Genomic DNA, 14,961 nt, shown 5'->3' on the forward strand with positions numbered 1-14,961 from the left:
GCTTATTTCACTTAGCATAATGTCCTCAAGGTTCAGCCATGCTGTGATATATTGCAGAGTGTCCATACTACCCAAAGCGATCTACAGATTCAATGCAATGCCTATCAAAATCCCAATGGCAATTTTTTGTGTGTGTGTGTGAGGAAGATCAGCCCTGAGCCAACATCCGATGCCAATCTTCCTCTTTTATTTTTTTATTTTTTTATTTTTTGCTGAGGAAGACTGGCCCTGGGCCAACATCTGTGCCCATCCTCCTCCACTTTACATGGGACACTGCCACAGCATGGCTTGACAAGCAGTGTGTCGGTGCACGCCCGGGATCTGAACCTGAGAACCCTGGGCCGCCGAAGCGGAGCGCGTGCACCCAACTGCTGTGCCACTGGGCCAGCCCCCCAATGGCAATTTTTTTTACAGAAATAGAAAAAAAATTCTAAAATTCATATGGAACCACAAAAGACCATGAGTAGCCAAATCAATCTTGAAAAAGAACATAACATTTCCTGATTTCAAAATATATTACAAAGCTACAGTAATCAAAACAGTATGGTACTGACATAAAGACAGACATACAGACTAATGGAACAGAATAGAGAACTCAAAATTAAATCCATGCCTGTAGTGTCAACTGATCTTCAACAAGTGTACCAAAATAAAACAATGGGGAAAGGATAGTCTCTTCAACAAATGGTATTGGGAAAACTGGATATCCACATGCAAAAGAATGAAACTGGACCCTTGTCTTACACCATATACAAAATCAACTCAAAATGGATTAAAGACTTAAACATAAGACCCCAAACTGTAAAACTCCTAGAAGAAAACATAAGGGAAAAGTTTCATGACATTGGTCTTGGCAATGATTTCATGGATATAACACCAAAGCACAGGTAAGAAAAATAAAAATAAACAAGTGAGACTACATCAAACTAAAAAGCTTCCACACAGCAAAGGAAATAATCAACAGAGTGAAAGGCAACCTATGGAATGGGAGAAAATATGTGCAAACCATATATCCAATAAGAGGTTAATCTCCAAAATATATAAGGAACTAGTATAACTCAATAATAAAAAAACTAACAACCTGATTTAAAAATGGGCTAAGGACTTGAACAGACATTTCTACAAGGAAGACATACAAATGGCCAACAGGTATATGAAAAAATGGTCAACATCACTAACTATCAGGGAAATGTAAATCAAAACCACAATGAGACACCACCTCGCACCTGTCAGGATGGCTGTTATCATAAAAATAAAAGACAACAAGTGTTGGCAAGGATGTGGAGAAACTGCATTCCTACTTGCACACTGCTGGTGGGAGTGCAACTGGTGCAGCTGCTATGGAAAACAGCATGGAGATTCCTCAAAAAATTAAAACTGGAACTACTATACGATCCAGCAATTCCACTTCTGGGTATTTTTCTAAAATAATTGAAATCAGGATCTTGACTGGATATTAGCACTCCTATGTTCATTGTAGCATTATTCACAATAGCTGAGTGTGGAAACACCCTAAATGTCCATCGACAGATGAATGGATAAAGAAACTGTGGTATATATACACAATGGAACACTATTCAGCCTTAAAAAGAAGCAAAGTCTATGTTCTTTTCACTGTGCCATCTTTGTAGAGCCTAAAGGTGGAAACAATGCTTATGGACCAATAACAGATGGATCAAGATATCTAACGATGAAGTGAGGACACGGATGGAACATGACGGACATTGATTTTCTATTGCTGTGGATTTGGTGAGCATTGCCAAGAATTACCCATCCCTTTTCGGAACAGCCAGAATTTATTTTTGGATGAAATAAAACACAAAATTGATTTCCATATGTGCATAACCTTTTCTCATGCATATGAATCATTGGAAGGGTATACGGTCCACTAAAACTGTCATATAATTTAAGTTTTAACTATAACCTTGCCAGGAAACTTAGAAGTAGTTGTGATTAGAGCATTCTTATTATAACTACTAACTGGAACTGATTGTGCATTTACCAAATGCTGTCCTTTAACACACAATAATACATTTAATCCTCATAACAACAGTATGGGGTGTATATCATCATCCCCATTTCACAGATGAGGAAACTGAGTGAGTTTACATAACTTGCCCAGGTTAAAGCCCAGGCTGACAGCCCTTAGAGCCTGCCATGCTGTCCCCGCCTGGGAATCATGGTATAGGTTTATTTCTCAGTGAACTAATTATAGACTACAAACCAATCTGAAAGTAGAAAGGGCTTCATTTACATTTTAAAAAGGCAAAAAATAATGTAGGGCAAAAGGATTAACTTTGGTGAAGAGTTACCTTACCTGTGCAAAGTAGAGTTTTAATTTTTTCCCTCTGAACTGGGTTTCATGAAGCTCTATCCTGGCTCGGGCTGCAGATTTGGGATTGCTGAAGTTTATTCGGACACGTCTGAAACTCTTAAATAGCTGGAACGTCACACAGTCATCATAAGTCCGGAACAGTCCCTCAAATTTTTCCTGATAAAAACAAACACAGAGGAAAATCCATTGGTCATGTATCTTGTATGATGCCAGACCTGACAGAAACAAAAACCTAAGTAAATAAACAAGCTGTTCCTAACAGAGGCCCAGAGCTCATGGGCCAGAGTTTTCACTGGACCATCTGGGGCCCAAACTCTATAATGATAATAATAACAAACAACTAGCATTTACTTGGCTTGTCCTCTCTGCACAGGTTTTCTGGGAACTTGTAGTGGCAGTGGGTGACAGTTGGCTAAGAACTGGGGACTTGCTGGCCATCTCTATTTTTTTTTCCATTAGTGACATGACAAACATTTCAATTGCTGAGGCAACAGGATTCCAGACCAAATTGTTGGAGGCAGACCCAGCACAGTGAACCCGCCAGATGTACCCTTAGGCAACACAGGGACATGAACAGAGCTAGCCACAGGGGACCTCCACCTGCCTTTACAGCAAACCTTCCGTGTTTTTGATGTCCAAGCTCCCACCAGGCACACAGTAATATTTTGCTGTCCCCTGGCTGCCAGTTTCCTCCTGTGTGGTACCCCACAAACCCAATAAATCCCTCATTTCCTCAAGAGTTAGTTCTCTTTGTAGCCACTGGTTTGAATAAAGTTCCACAGCAGTGATCTCAAACTCTTTGGTCTCAGGACCTCGCTACACACTTAAAAATTATGAAGGATCCTAAAGAACTTTTGTTAATGTAGGGTTTATCTATCAATGGGTTTTATCTATCAATGTTTATTGTACTAGAAATTAAAACTGAGACATTTAAAAATATTTACTTATAGATCCATTTAAAACTAACAATAATAAACCCATCCCATGTTAAAATAATCTTTTAATGAAAAATAACTGTTTTCCAAAACAAGAAAAAATTTAGTGAGAAGACTGGCATTGTTTTACATTTTTGCAAATCTCTTCAATTTCTGACTTAAAAGAAGACAACTGGAATCTCATATCTGCTTCTGTATTCCATCTGTTGTGCTATGCTGTTTTGTCGGAAGGGTATGAAGAAAAGCTGGCCTCACTCAAGTAAATATATGATTGGGAAAGGGAGGAGTAATTTAATAGCTTTTCAAATAATTATGAATATCCTTCCTTGAACCATCATCAAAACTCAACAAGTAGAAGCTTCTTAAAGTGTATTGCAATGTTGAATCTGAAGCCATAATCAAATAACATTTTTATTTGACTATATTAAAATCCATTTGTCTATTTTGCACCTTTAATGGATTTTTTATCATGCATGACTGTGTAATAATGCACACTGATCATCCGGAAAATATTGGTTCCCTGAGTTATGCAGCTTTTCCAAATGTTGACACATTTCATTACACGATATCAAAAATCACATTCATTAGTATTACCACCTGTCTTATCAAAAAGTCTTTAGAGATTAGAAAGCTGTCAGATTCATATTGGTGAATACAAGTTTTCCAAAACTTTAATTTTTGCTTGAAAGTTCGTTCTTTATCATTGGCAACAAATATTGTCAGTCATTTTCCTTGAAGTAACAGCCTCATTCATTCATTTCTGAGAAAATGTCTGCCAAATATCTAAGTCTACATAACTACAGTTTGTCTGTTAGTTGTTTTTTCAAGTAAAAATGGTGTTCCATGAGAAAAATAAGTGCCTAGTTCAGCTTAGAACATTTCCTCAAGTCAAGCACTGTATTTTGGTGTGCCACAGTGCTTTACGTGTAGTTTCCATTTCGTTATTGAGATTATTAAAAAGGCATGTACTCAAGGATAAAGAGTTAATAAAATTAATAACTTTTACTACTTCATCAAGTAGATGCTTATGACACTCTTTAATAAATTATTGTTAAGGACAATAAAGCAATCTCCCCTCTTATTTTTGTAGCAGTTGTAAAATGAAAGAGTCAGGGATCCCAGTAATTTCAATTAATTGAGTGACATCACCAAAATCTCGCTTCAAATCTGGCTATTATGGTTGAGTTTACTCCACTTAGTTGTAAAGGGTAAAATGAGTGGTGCCTCCAGTAGAATATCTTCCCAAACCGAGCCTGTAGAGAGCAAACATCACTTCCACCCATATTTACTTGGCCAAGGCTCATCTGCATGGCCATAGCTCAGAGCAAAGAGGCTGGAAAAATGAGTCTAACTGTGCAACTACTTGGGAAGAGTAGGCAAGTTTGGTAAATAAGACCACTGTTGATTTTTACACTATGTGTACAATACTGTTTTTGAAACAATTTTATTTTGCTTATACACATTTTATGCAAGAAAAATGTGATTCAAATTCTGATTTCATAAATTAAATCTAGAGAGTTTATTTGAGGGAAGAGGGCAAAGATGTCAATCAAGGTTGACCCTTTGGAAAGCACTGTCAAGAGCAATCTAGGATTCGATAAGGGGAGGAGGCAGAGGAATGATTTTAGAACTCAAATTGCACTATGAGAAAAAGTAACAAGGAACTCGAGAGAAGAAAATGAGAGAGAACAGGAGAGGGGTTGGTAAGAGAAGAATGAGAAGGGATGAAGAGTGGGGCTGGATGAAGATATGAACACAGAGGAAGATGCTGTGTAAATGGAGGATATTTGAGAAACCAACGCGCCTGGCATAGTAGATAAGATATATATAGTAAAGGTAACCAGACAGGGAGGCTGAGATAGGTGCTCAGGCCATACAGGTCGGGGGCATCTGGGGTCCAAAGAGTAATTTGATTTTTTGCCTTGATCAGTTTTTATCAGCTTCATCCTTTATACAGCAAGAACTGCAGGGTACAGGTGAAGACGCTCCAGGGGGTGTGCCTGACAATGCAGAAAGCAGCTGTTTATCAGAGAATGGAGACCCAGGCCTAACTCAGGCCATATTTGAAATCAAATAAGCCTATAGTTTCAAATATGAACACTGCGATTTTAAATTCTCTACTTTTAAATGTATTTGCTTTTCCTGAGCCATCTGGAAAGTGACGAGGCAAGTATAGATGTCCTGCTACAAACAGAAGCATTTATTTTGGAGAAGCATTTATACGTGGAGAAGCTCCCTGCAGTTTTCTCTGTATCTTACTTCATCTCTGTTATAACTATTTGTTTATTTTTTAAAAAGATTAAAAAAAGATTTGAACATGGCTTATAAAGACATATAAGAATAAAATTAAGTAAAATAGAAACTGAGTAGAGAAAAAGAGGAAAACAAGGGTAGAAACATAAATTAGAGCCAAGAAGGAGGTCTGTTCAGAAAAGCTGAAAGGCTTCTCATAGAGTTTTGAACATTTGCCATGGGTGAGCCAACATTTTGCCTCTAATTTTGCTCAAAGCTAATGTGATAAAGTAATCCTCACCCGTTATGCAATTCTCAGGGGTGACAAGGTAAAGAGGAACCTGGTCTTAAAACGCGGCAGAGGGATCTGTCCAGGGTCCTCATAAGAAGCTACTGTGATGTGAAGAACGGTCCTCAGCAGTTATGGAACACAAACCAAGCAGCAGGTGATCCATTAGAGTTTCCAATCAAAATGGAAACAACTATTATTTTTTTAAATCAATAGGCTTTAAAAGCATCCTCAGTATTTAGGAAGTGCTCGATGTATTCTAGTGATTGGTTGATGCAAAAACCCAAGGTATTTTGTAAAATATTAGAACAATTTAAAATATTACTTTCAGTTTAACTCTAAACCAGACAGGCTGCAGATGAACAATATCTGTCTAATATATTATCTCATTGGGGGCCGGCCCAGCGGCGTAGCGATTAAATGCGCGCCCTCTGTTGCGGCGGCTGGGGGTTCGGATCCTGGGTGCGCACAGACGCACCGCTTGTCAGGCCATGCTGTGGCGGCGTCCCATATAAAGTGAAGGAAGATGGGCACGGATGTTAGCCCAGGGCCAACCTTCCTCAGCAAAAAAGAGGAGGATTGGCGACAGATGTTAGCTCATGGCTAATCTTCCTCACACACACACACACACACACACAAAATATATATATATTATCTCATTGAATCCTCACTTTTCTGAACAGGCCCTTTGAGGGAGAGTTGGAATCATTATTATTCTTGAGTAACATGTGAAGCAACTGAAAGCCAGAGAAGTTAATAACCTCCACAAAGTCACACAACTAACTGGTTAGCAAAACCAGAACCAGTAAGCTCAAGTTGTTTATACTATGTAAATATTACTGATAATATGCAAACAAGAGAAAAGTCTGAAGAACAAGAAAACTGGCCTTCCTTGTCAATCCAAGGAACAGCGCTGTCCTTGAAGACTGCCTGTTAGAGAAGTCCAGTGGCGCCTTTCACTGCATTCCAAACGATACTGTAAGCCTCTATGTATTTTTCAATTTTCTCCCTTATGATCTCTTTGGGTATAAATTATCTTAATAAGAAATTCAGCTTCTCTCAAAATCACAAGGCTCTCATCTGTCAGATAATACTTCCCAGAAACTGCCGAAGAATGGAACAATTCATTTAGGTTTATCACCTCTCAGTGGATACCACTGACAAGTCATGTGCAAATCCCATGTTTAAGGCTCGTACTGCGTTTTATAGGCTGCTCAGGGGGGCCTCCTGTCTGAAGAACTGCTGGTGTAAATCTTCCACAATGCAGACTCTTTATGTGAAAGGACGAGCCAAGCCTGAATGTGGGGATTTTCACATCTGGATTTTAACCTGTCAGGACTTCATAGGCCAGGAAGACTTGTATTAAATCATGCTTTGTCCCATTTGTGGTCCTGATGTTACCAAAAAATCATTATGAAAAGGAGGCTCTCAACCCTTCTTTACTGACAAAAGATGTGGACAGACCTCGTGTCCCATAACTGCTTTGAGAAAAGATAATTCGGCTGGTAAAGACACAAAAGCCTTTATCCCTTCCCACTGGAGTCCTTGTGACAGACAAAGATCTAAAATTCAGCCCCAAACTCTAAAAGGATCTGCTTTGTCCTAAAACTTCATGGATTCATCACACGCTTCTCTCAGCAGAATGCTTCCCATGGTCTGTGTTCTATGCTGTTCTTTCGTTCCCAGTAGCAGCCCTCCAGTCCGCTGTGGCTGGACAACATGGCTGTGCCAGAGGACATTTTTACTTCTCTTTAGGTAAGCAAGTCTTCATTTCCCGGATTTCACTGAGCTGCCACCTATGCATTTAGAACTGCAAAAACAAAAACTGAAAACACTCCTCCAAAGCCAAGCAATGGTACAGGGGCTATAAACTGGAATGATCTTTGAATGGGGGGTGAATCTAAGTTTGTGGAGCCTGAAGCTTTTACAACTTGGGAAGCCCTCTTTAAGCAAAATAATACAAAATTAGGCACAAAAATGGGATTTTTTTTTTTTTTAGAATGAGAACAAAAAGTCATAAGAAATAACTTTTGCAAATTTTACAAAAAAATATATGACCACGTGAAACACATTGCCAGGCCTTGATAGAGGCCCATGCAAATAAGGGGCCCTACAGCTGAAGCTTCATTCACTTTCCAGGAAATGTGTCTAAGTGAATGACAAGTATAGTGTGCCATCACCAAGCAGTCTGGAGCCCAGGTTTTGAGAGCAGCTAAGACACCTACAGTGCTTATATCACTCTCAGCTGATGAAGATCATTTCCCTAAATGTTTGAATCACCAGAATGAGAGCCAAGTAACTTGGATCTGCAAAGTTTCCATCCATGTATCACATTATAGATGGCTGAGTATGTCCCTGCCACACACACTGGAACCCATTTTGTAAATACCGAAGATGGAGGACTCAGGAGGGGGAGCAAGTAAGGGGTTGTTTGGAATCCATCCTGACAGCTGTTCAATAAGGGGTGGTAAGTGTCAGATGAGTGGCCCAAGAGAGGCACTGGTGGACCAAGGTGGCACTGTCTGCATGCCTGGGACCCTTATTGGGTCTAACTCTGTGCACCCAATGCCCACCCTTTGGGGGAGTGAGACCCTCCCAGTGCCTGAACCCAGGACTTGTTCTGGTAGGTCACTCTGCCCCCACTAAGAGTGCCCAGGGGGAATGGAGCCTGGCTGTGCCAAGCAAGATACCATTTGTGGATGTCTGCATGCTTCCTGCCTGTCCCAGGACATTTGTAAGTCTCCCAAGGGGTCTCTGAATAGCTAGGGAGTAGCAGGGAGGAGCGCCCCCACATGTACTGGGAGTGGGGAGGGGGTGGACTAGGAAAACTCGAGACCTCTGAGAGAGTAGTTATGAGCACAGATCTCTGTTACATGCCACAAAACTGGACATATCTGCATGGTTATAAATACAAAGGAAGGATCTGACAGTCCTTTTATAGCTGCCATATTTCAGTTTACAGTATCAATGGCTGTCTTGGTTCAGGGTATTTCCTGAAGGCTAATGACAGCTTCATCCTTCTCTGGGCCATCAACTCCTCTTCTCTGATCATTTATCAGCAAGAACGCCAATGGCTGTCATCAGCCATGATTAGACATAGGCTCTAACAGCACATGTGTAATTGATGAAACGCACAGCCTGCTTCACAGCTTACCCAATCTCGTAAGAGAACGGGCATTGCCTTTATTCAGGTGAATGTTGATTTTTCTATTAGACATAGGTAAAGAGAGGCAGTATAAAGCCATGTTACTAGCACGGACTCTAGAGCCACACTACCTAGTTCAAACCCTGAACGCAGGATTTGTGCAACCTTGAGCAATTTTCTTACTTATTTGACGCCTCAGTTTCCCTATCTATAAAATGGGGATCATAACAGAATCTACCTCATAGGGGTGTCCTGAGCTTAAGTGAATTAGTATATTTAAATTGCTTAGAAAGTTGCTGAGCACAGTGAATGTGTGTGTGCTGTTATTATTATGAATCCCAGATTGGCAGATAAACGATGTTATGTTCATGTGTCTATATTTGGCCTGCTATAGCTCTGGCTGTACAACTCTCCCTATATCTAGATCCAAGTATATCTGTATCTAGAGCTATGTCTATATTTTCTATATTTATATCCATCCTTGTTACCTGTGTCTAATCCTTAAAGATTGTCAAGAGTGATGATAGGAATGCAGAGTCATAGCTCATATAAAATTGTCTAATTATATTAATGTGATTTTATTGATGTTATTATCTACTTAAAATGTGGAACCCAAATTAACCATCAAGATTTCTTGCTTGGCTGCTAAGCTTTAAAAGTTTCCTTTACAAAAACAGCACGGTAAATTAAATAATTCTGAGGAGGAAGTCAACTGGGTAATTGCCTTCAGTCCTTCCCTTTGGAGATCCTACACCACCAGCAGGGGTTGGGGCTCAGAGAGACAGCGAGCGAATGACAAAGATGCCAGCCAGTACCGAAAATATGTGAAGCTCGGATACATAAGAGATTCGTTAAGGCCCTCCCACCTGACTCCTTTTGCCTGTGCCAATACACTTCAACTATCTTTTAGACAAAGTCATCTCCAGAGCTCTATTCCCCATATTCAACTGTTTCCTGAACAATTCCCCTGGGATATCCAATAGGTGCCTTAAACTTAATGGCTCTAAAGCCAAATTCTTTGCTGGGGCCTCTGAATCTGCTGTCCCTCCATCTCAGTACATGGCCCCCATCTACCCAGTTGCTCAAGCCAGGGAGCTGCACGTACTCCTGATCCTTTCCCTCTCCCTCACCCCACATCCCACCAGGCAATAAGCTCTGTGTTCTCTGAGCCTTTCCTCATCTGCTCCTCATCATACCCCCAATCCCTTGGCTCGCCACAGCTCTCTCTATCACTCCACCAGGTCTCCCTAACTTCAGTCTGGCCAGCCTCGAGTCAACCTTGCAAGTCTGCTGCCAGAGAGGTCTTTCTAAAAGACAAAATTCTGATTATATAGCTCCTCTATAAAACCCTTCAGCGGCTTCACATAGCTTTTAGAATATGGCTTGGCTTAGCAATTTTAAAGGCCCTTTACAAAATGGCCATCACTCACCCCACTGATCTCATATTCCTCCTTTTTCCTAATCCATCCCCAATATACCAGCTAAACTTCCACTAAGGCAGGTTATTCTGTATCTCCAAGTCTTATCTTACTTGCTCTCTTTTCTGCCAATGACACCCCTTTCCTTCAGATAATTTCTTTCTTTTTCTGTATTCCAGTTTTATTGGGATATAATCAACATATGTGTAAGTTTAAAGTGTACAAAATAATGATGTAATATATGTATATATTGTGAAATGATTACCATAATACATTTAGTTAACATTTACCATCTCACATAGTTACAATTTTTTTTTTCTTGTGATGAGAACTTTTAAGATCAACTCCCTTAGCAATATCCAACACTGTTTTGTGAACTATAGTCATCACACTGTACATTACACACCCATCAGATAACTTGTGATTGTCTTTCCAGTCCCAGCTTAGGTCTCATATCTAAGAAATCCCTCCTGAATCCCACGGAGGTGTAGACACCCCCCACGCCGTGCTCCCATAAGAGATTTATCACTTAGTGAGGATAACTGCTCCTTCATTAGCTAGACTATAAGAACTTCAAGGGCAGGAGCAGTGTCATTTTTGTCCTTTTCTCCTTTGCTCATGTATTTATTATTGAGTGCCAACTGTGTACCATGCAAGATGCCTTCACTGTGGAAAGGGCTCACATGGTAATGAAACAAACAAGGCAATGTATCTAGAACAGTCCTCCCTCCTTCCCCAGCTACCTTTTGGTGATTTTTTTCTTCTCTTCAAAGCTACCCTTCAATAAAATCAACAAATATGTACTGAACACATGGATTAAGATCCTCCATACTATAATATCATAGGGAAGCCGAAATCAAATTGTACATATTTCTTTCCTGACGTCTTTCTTGGACCCCTCCCCTGACATACCCTTCCTCCACATAGGTTTAATCTCCACTACCTTTGAATATTTGAAACACTCTGAATCTCTTTTCAGAATAATATGTCATCAGAGTGTGTGTGTGTGTGTGTGTGTGTGTGTGTGTGTTCAAGGTGGGGGGGTGGGGCGGCAAGAAAGACTTCAGGGAAGAAATGGTAAATGAAAGGTGGATAGAATTTTGATGTGTGGAAATGAGTGGTGGTGTGAGACTTGAGAAGAAGCTTTTTGTTCCAGGCAAGGGAGCAGCATTATCAAAGGATCTATATATTCCCATTAATCTGATGTCACTTCTAAGAAAACATATTTTGGGGCACTGAGGAAGAAGAGGACAAAAATATTAGCTGGTCGTAAGCCATATTTCCTAGGCCTGGCCTTGTGTGGCACACACAATTGTTATTAAATAAACACTTATAGAATTATAGGAAACATAAAACAAATGAGATTTGAGATTTTCTTCTTTTAAGGGTCAGCTCTTAAACATGTTTCTTACAACATTTATTTCCCTAGCACTCTGCCCCCCTAAATACATTTCATTTAAATTCTAAACTATGGGTCATGGGCCTGCTGATGCACACAGGACGAACTTCTCAGTAGCTCAGAGACCAATTTAGGAAATTACCCCTTTCTGGAATGCCATACAGTATTGCAGCTGAAAGAGGTAGGAAATGTACTTCTAAAAACAAGTAGTAGTCTATCTTCTCAAGATTGAAGTGAAGCTTCTGTTTTAATATTGGGCTGTCAATAATTAATGAGGACATTTTTAGTATGTTTAATGTTAAATTAAAGGGCTAAATCCTAAATATGTTCCATATCACATTCTTCTGAAGATAGGCAATTTAAAATTTAATACATTCATTTTGCATTTGGAATACGATCAAAGTAAGCCTTTCAAAGGCAGCATGGTACCCTTAACTTATTTTTCCCATGAAATTGAAATGACATTTGCATTCTTTTGAGATGTAGATATGAGCAACTTATTATGACTCAATCTTTAAATCTAGAAAGTGCACAGTTTGTTATCCTCCTAATGGTCTTTCTTACTTTTCCTTTTCCTCTTCTCAATTACACTCTTTCTATTTTATTTAGGTTTTGTTCTCTCTGTTCTTTATGTAATGACATTAAAAGAATACATGTTAACGATAAAACCCTTATATAAAATTAAATTTCTCATGTTCAGATTTCTTGAGATTTGAAACTGAACTGATTGTTTCAATCCATTACAAATTTGGGACACAAGATACCTAAAAGGAACCTTTTCCAAACTGAAATATGACCGTCAATGCCTATCGTGGCTGAAGTGGATTTACTAATAACAAAACCAACTCTACAGCTGTAGCTAACACTGAGCATAACTCTGGATTGCAATTTTGCACAGTGGTTAAATTTTCACTTGGGCATTTCTGAGACAGCAAATCAGTACCACAGGTAGGACTAATAATGGCTAAGCCTCAAGTGCTTCAACGTGCCAACCCCTCTCCAAGCCCCTTACATATGGTAACACATCTCATTCTCACAACAAGCTTAGGAGGCAGATGAAGAAATGGGTTGAAAGAGACTCAACAATTTGCCTCATGTGGCCAGCTAGTCAGTGACAATGCAGATCTCATCCTAGAGAGTCTGGTACCTGAAGTTACAGTCTTAACCTCCGGGCTACCCCACTTACGGCAGAGAGAAGCTGGGTTGATATGGCTTAATCCCCTTTGATGCATCTCACCCAATGAGACGGATGCATCTTCTGTCTTTAGTCCATTTTGCTCACGCATATCTCACAGCCTAGCAGCAGTGTGAAGAATTCTGGTATAACCCTAGGAGAAATGGTTGGAACTGAAAAGAAGCTTCTCCTGTCAAAATGATGAGAGCTTCACATAGGCAGTTCAGACTAGAAGCATCTACAAATAGTATCATAGTGATGAAACTACGTTTTTTCCACAATACACACATTTGTGTGTGTGTGTGTGGTACACACAGAAGTTCAGGATTGGTGAACACAGCCTGATTTAGGGCCAAGACCACTGACAGCCAAGAAGGATGATTTGACTGAGAATTCCCTTCTCTCCATGTGATAGAAAATTTGGGGAGAAGCAGGCAAGCTGGATGAAGGCAGGAACTTGTCATCAGTGTTCAGTATAATTAGGATCACTATATGATGTGTTGTCACAGCCAGGACACTTTGAAGAGGGCAGTGCTATTGATTATGCTGTGACCTCAGGACCCTCCTGGGCACACTGGATATGTGGTCACCAATTGGCTGGTCCCCAGAATAAGTAATTCCAAAACTATGGTCCTTAGCCCACTAGAAAGACATGACAATGCTCCTGCTGGATGGATCCTGTCTGATTGTGCAAGCCTTCTCTGCAGTTCTTAGCAGCAAATCATACACATTCATTCCATAGACTTTCTTTCTACTAATGGCTACTTACTTGTAATCTAATGAGAGAGTTACAGACTACATTTTTAAGGGTTACTAAAATTCATAAATGAGTTTATAAAAGGATTCTAGCTGGATATTCAACTAAAAAATCTGGCTGCTGCACCAACTGTTGGTACTTTTGCACATGAGCACACAGAGAGTTGGAATTCCTGCACATCTCAGCAGTAATAATAATCACTAACACTTACCAGACCTTCCTAAGTGCAGATACCGTTCTAAGTGCTGTACGTCGTCCTAACAGTCCAACCTGTGGACCACAGACCGGCAGCAGCAGCCCCAGGGGTCTTGTCAAGTAAGCATTATGTCAGGCCCTAAGCCCCTAGACCTACTGATTCAGAGTCTGCATTTCAACAAGATCCCCAGATGATCAGTATCCCATTTAAATTTGAGTAGTACCAGATTAGAAGGCACGGGTTGGACCATTTGAGACTTAAGAGCTTCCTGACTTAGTGAATAAACTGATTTATGTAATTGTGCTTTTGGGAATTACCAGTGCTGTCCCCAGGTATTAGCGGTTTTCAATTCTTTGCATTAATTGATATATTTGTAAGTTATGGTTAGCAATTACTCCTATTGATTGCTTTGTTCTTGCAATCACTATGTTGTTTTTACTTTGATTATTATCTTGTTCTTTGTTTTCACTGGGTTCTTTTCCCACTACAAACAGGGAACCCATTGGATAGGTGGGGTACTGTGTCAGAAGTTCCCACGAACAAGTGAAGAAGAGAACCTGAAGAGATTTTGAAATGGTACAAGCTCTGGCCTCAGCTGATCAGTAATGTGAACCCCAATCTGCTTATGGAGAATTTATTTCTGCTGTGTGTCACTTAATCAGTACATTTGAGATCAAGCAGTACATATGTTTGAGTGATACCGTACTCAGCTTTGCAACATGAATGTAAGCGTCAGATCTCCTTTTCTCACTCAGTTTTAATGACTTTTCCCAAAGGTTCTCAGGGGTCAAGTTTTCTCTCCAATATCACTTTAACCTCTGTTTTTAGAAGGGACAGTAGAGATAACTTACACTAACATCTTTACCTGCAAGTTGAAAGATACAAAGCACAGAGCAGTGAGGCGACACGTCTCATCACTAGTCAGAGGCGAATATGCACTAGAACTCGGGGCTTGAATGTACAGACACAACAAAACCTAAAGACATTACAGTAATATTTGAAATCAAGGATCTCCTCTGATATATTTTGACCTTATGAATGACGCAAGGTTTTGAATAATCCAAAGCCAGTCAGAGGTGTA

At 40.0% G+C, this 14,961-nt stretch overlaps 1 protein-coding gene across 4 annotated transcripts in view; it reads right to left on the bottom strand.

Annotated features, from left to right (window-relative positions):
* RCAN2 (regulator of calcineurin 2) overlaps nt 1-14,961 on the bottom strand; it is a 247,649-nt gene that overhangs the window by 21,422 nt on the left and 211,266 nt on the right. For all 4 annotated transcript variants that reach the window (XM_087438682.1, XM_004424055.3, XM_087438681.1 and 1 more), the window contains one exon: nt 2,318-2,491. In XM_087438682.1, coding sequence (XP_087294808.1) covers nt 2,318-2,491 — 174 coding nt within the window. The remainder of the gene's footprint in view (nt 1-2,317; nt 2,492-14,961) is intronic.

The sequence above is a fragment of the Ceratotherium simum genome, chromosome 13 (genome assembly GCF_057802395.1).
Source record: "Ceratotherium simum simum isolate JZ-2026a chromosome 13, ASM5780239v1, whole genome shotgun sequence".
Taxonomy (NCBI): domain Eukaryota; kingdom Metazoa; phylum Chordata; class Mammalia; order Perissodactyla; family Rhinocerotidae; genus Ceratotherium; species Ceratotherium simum.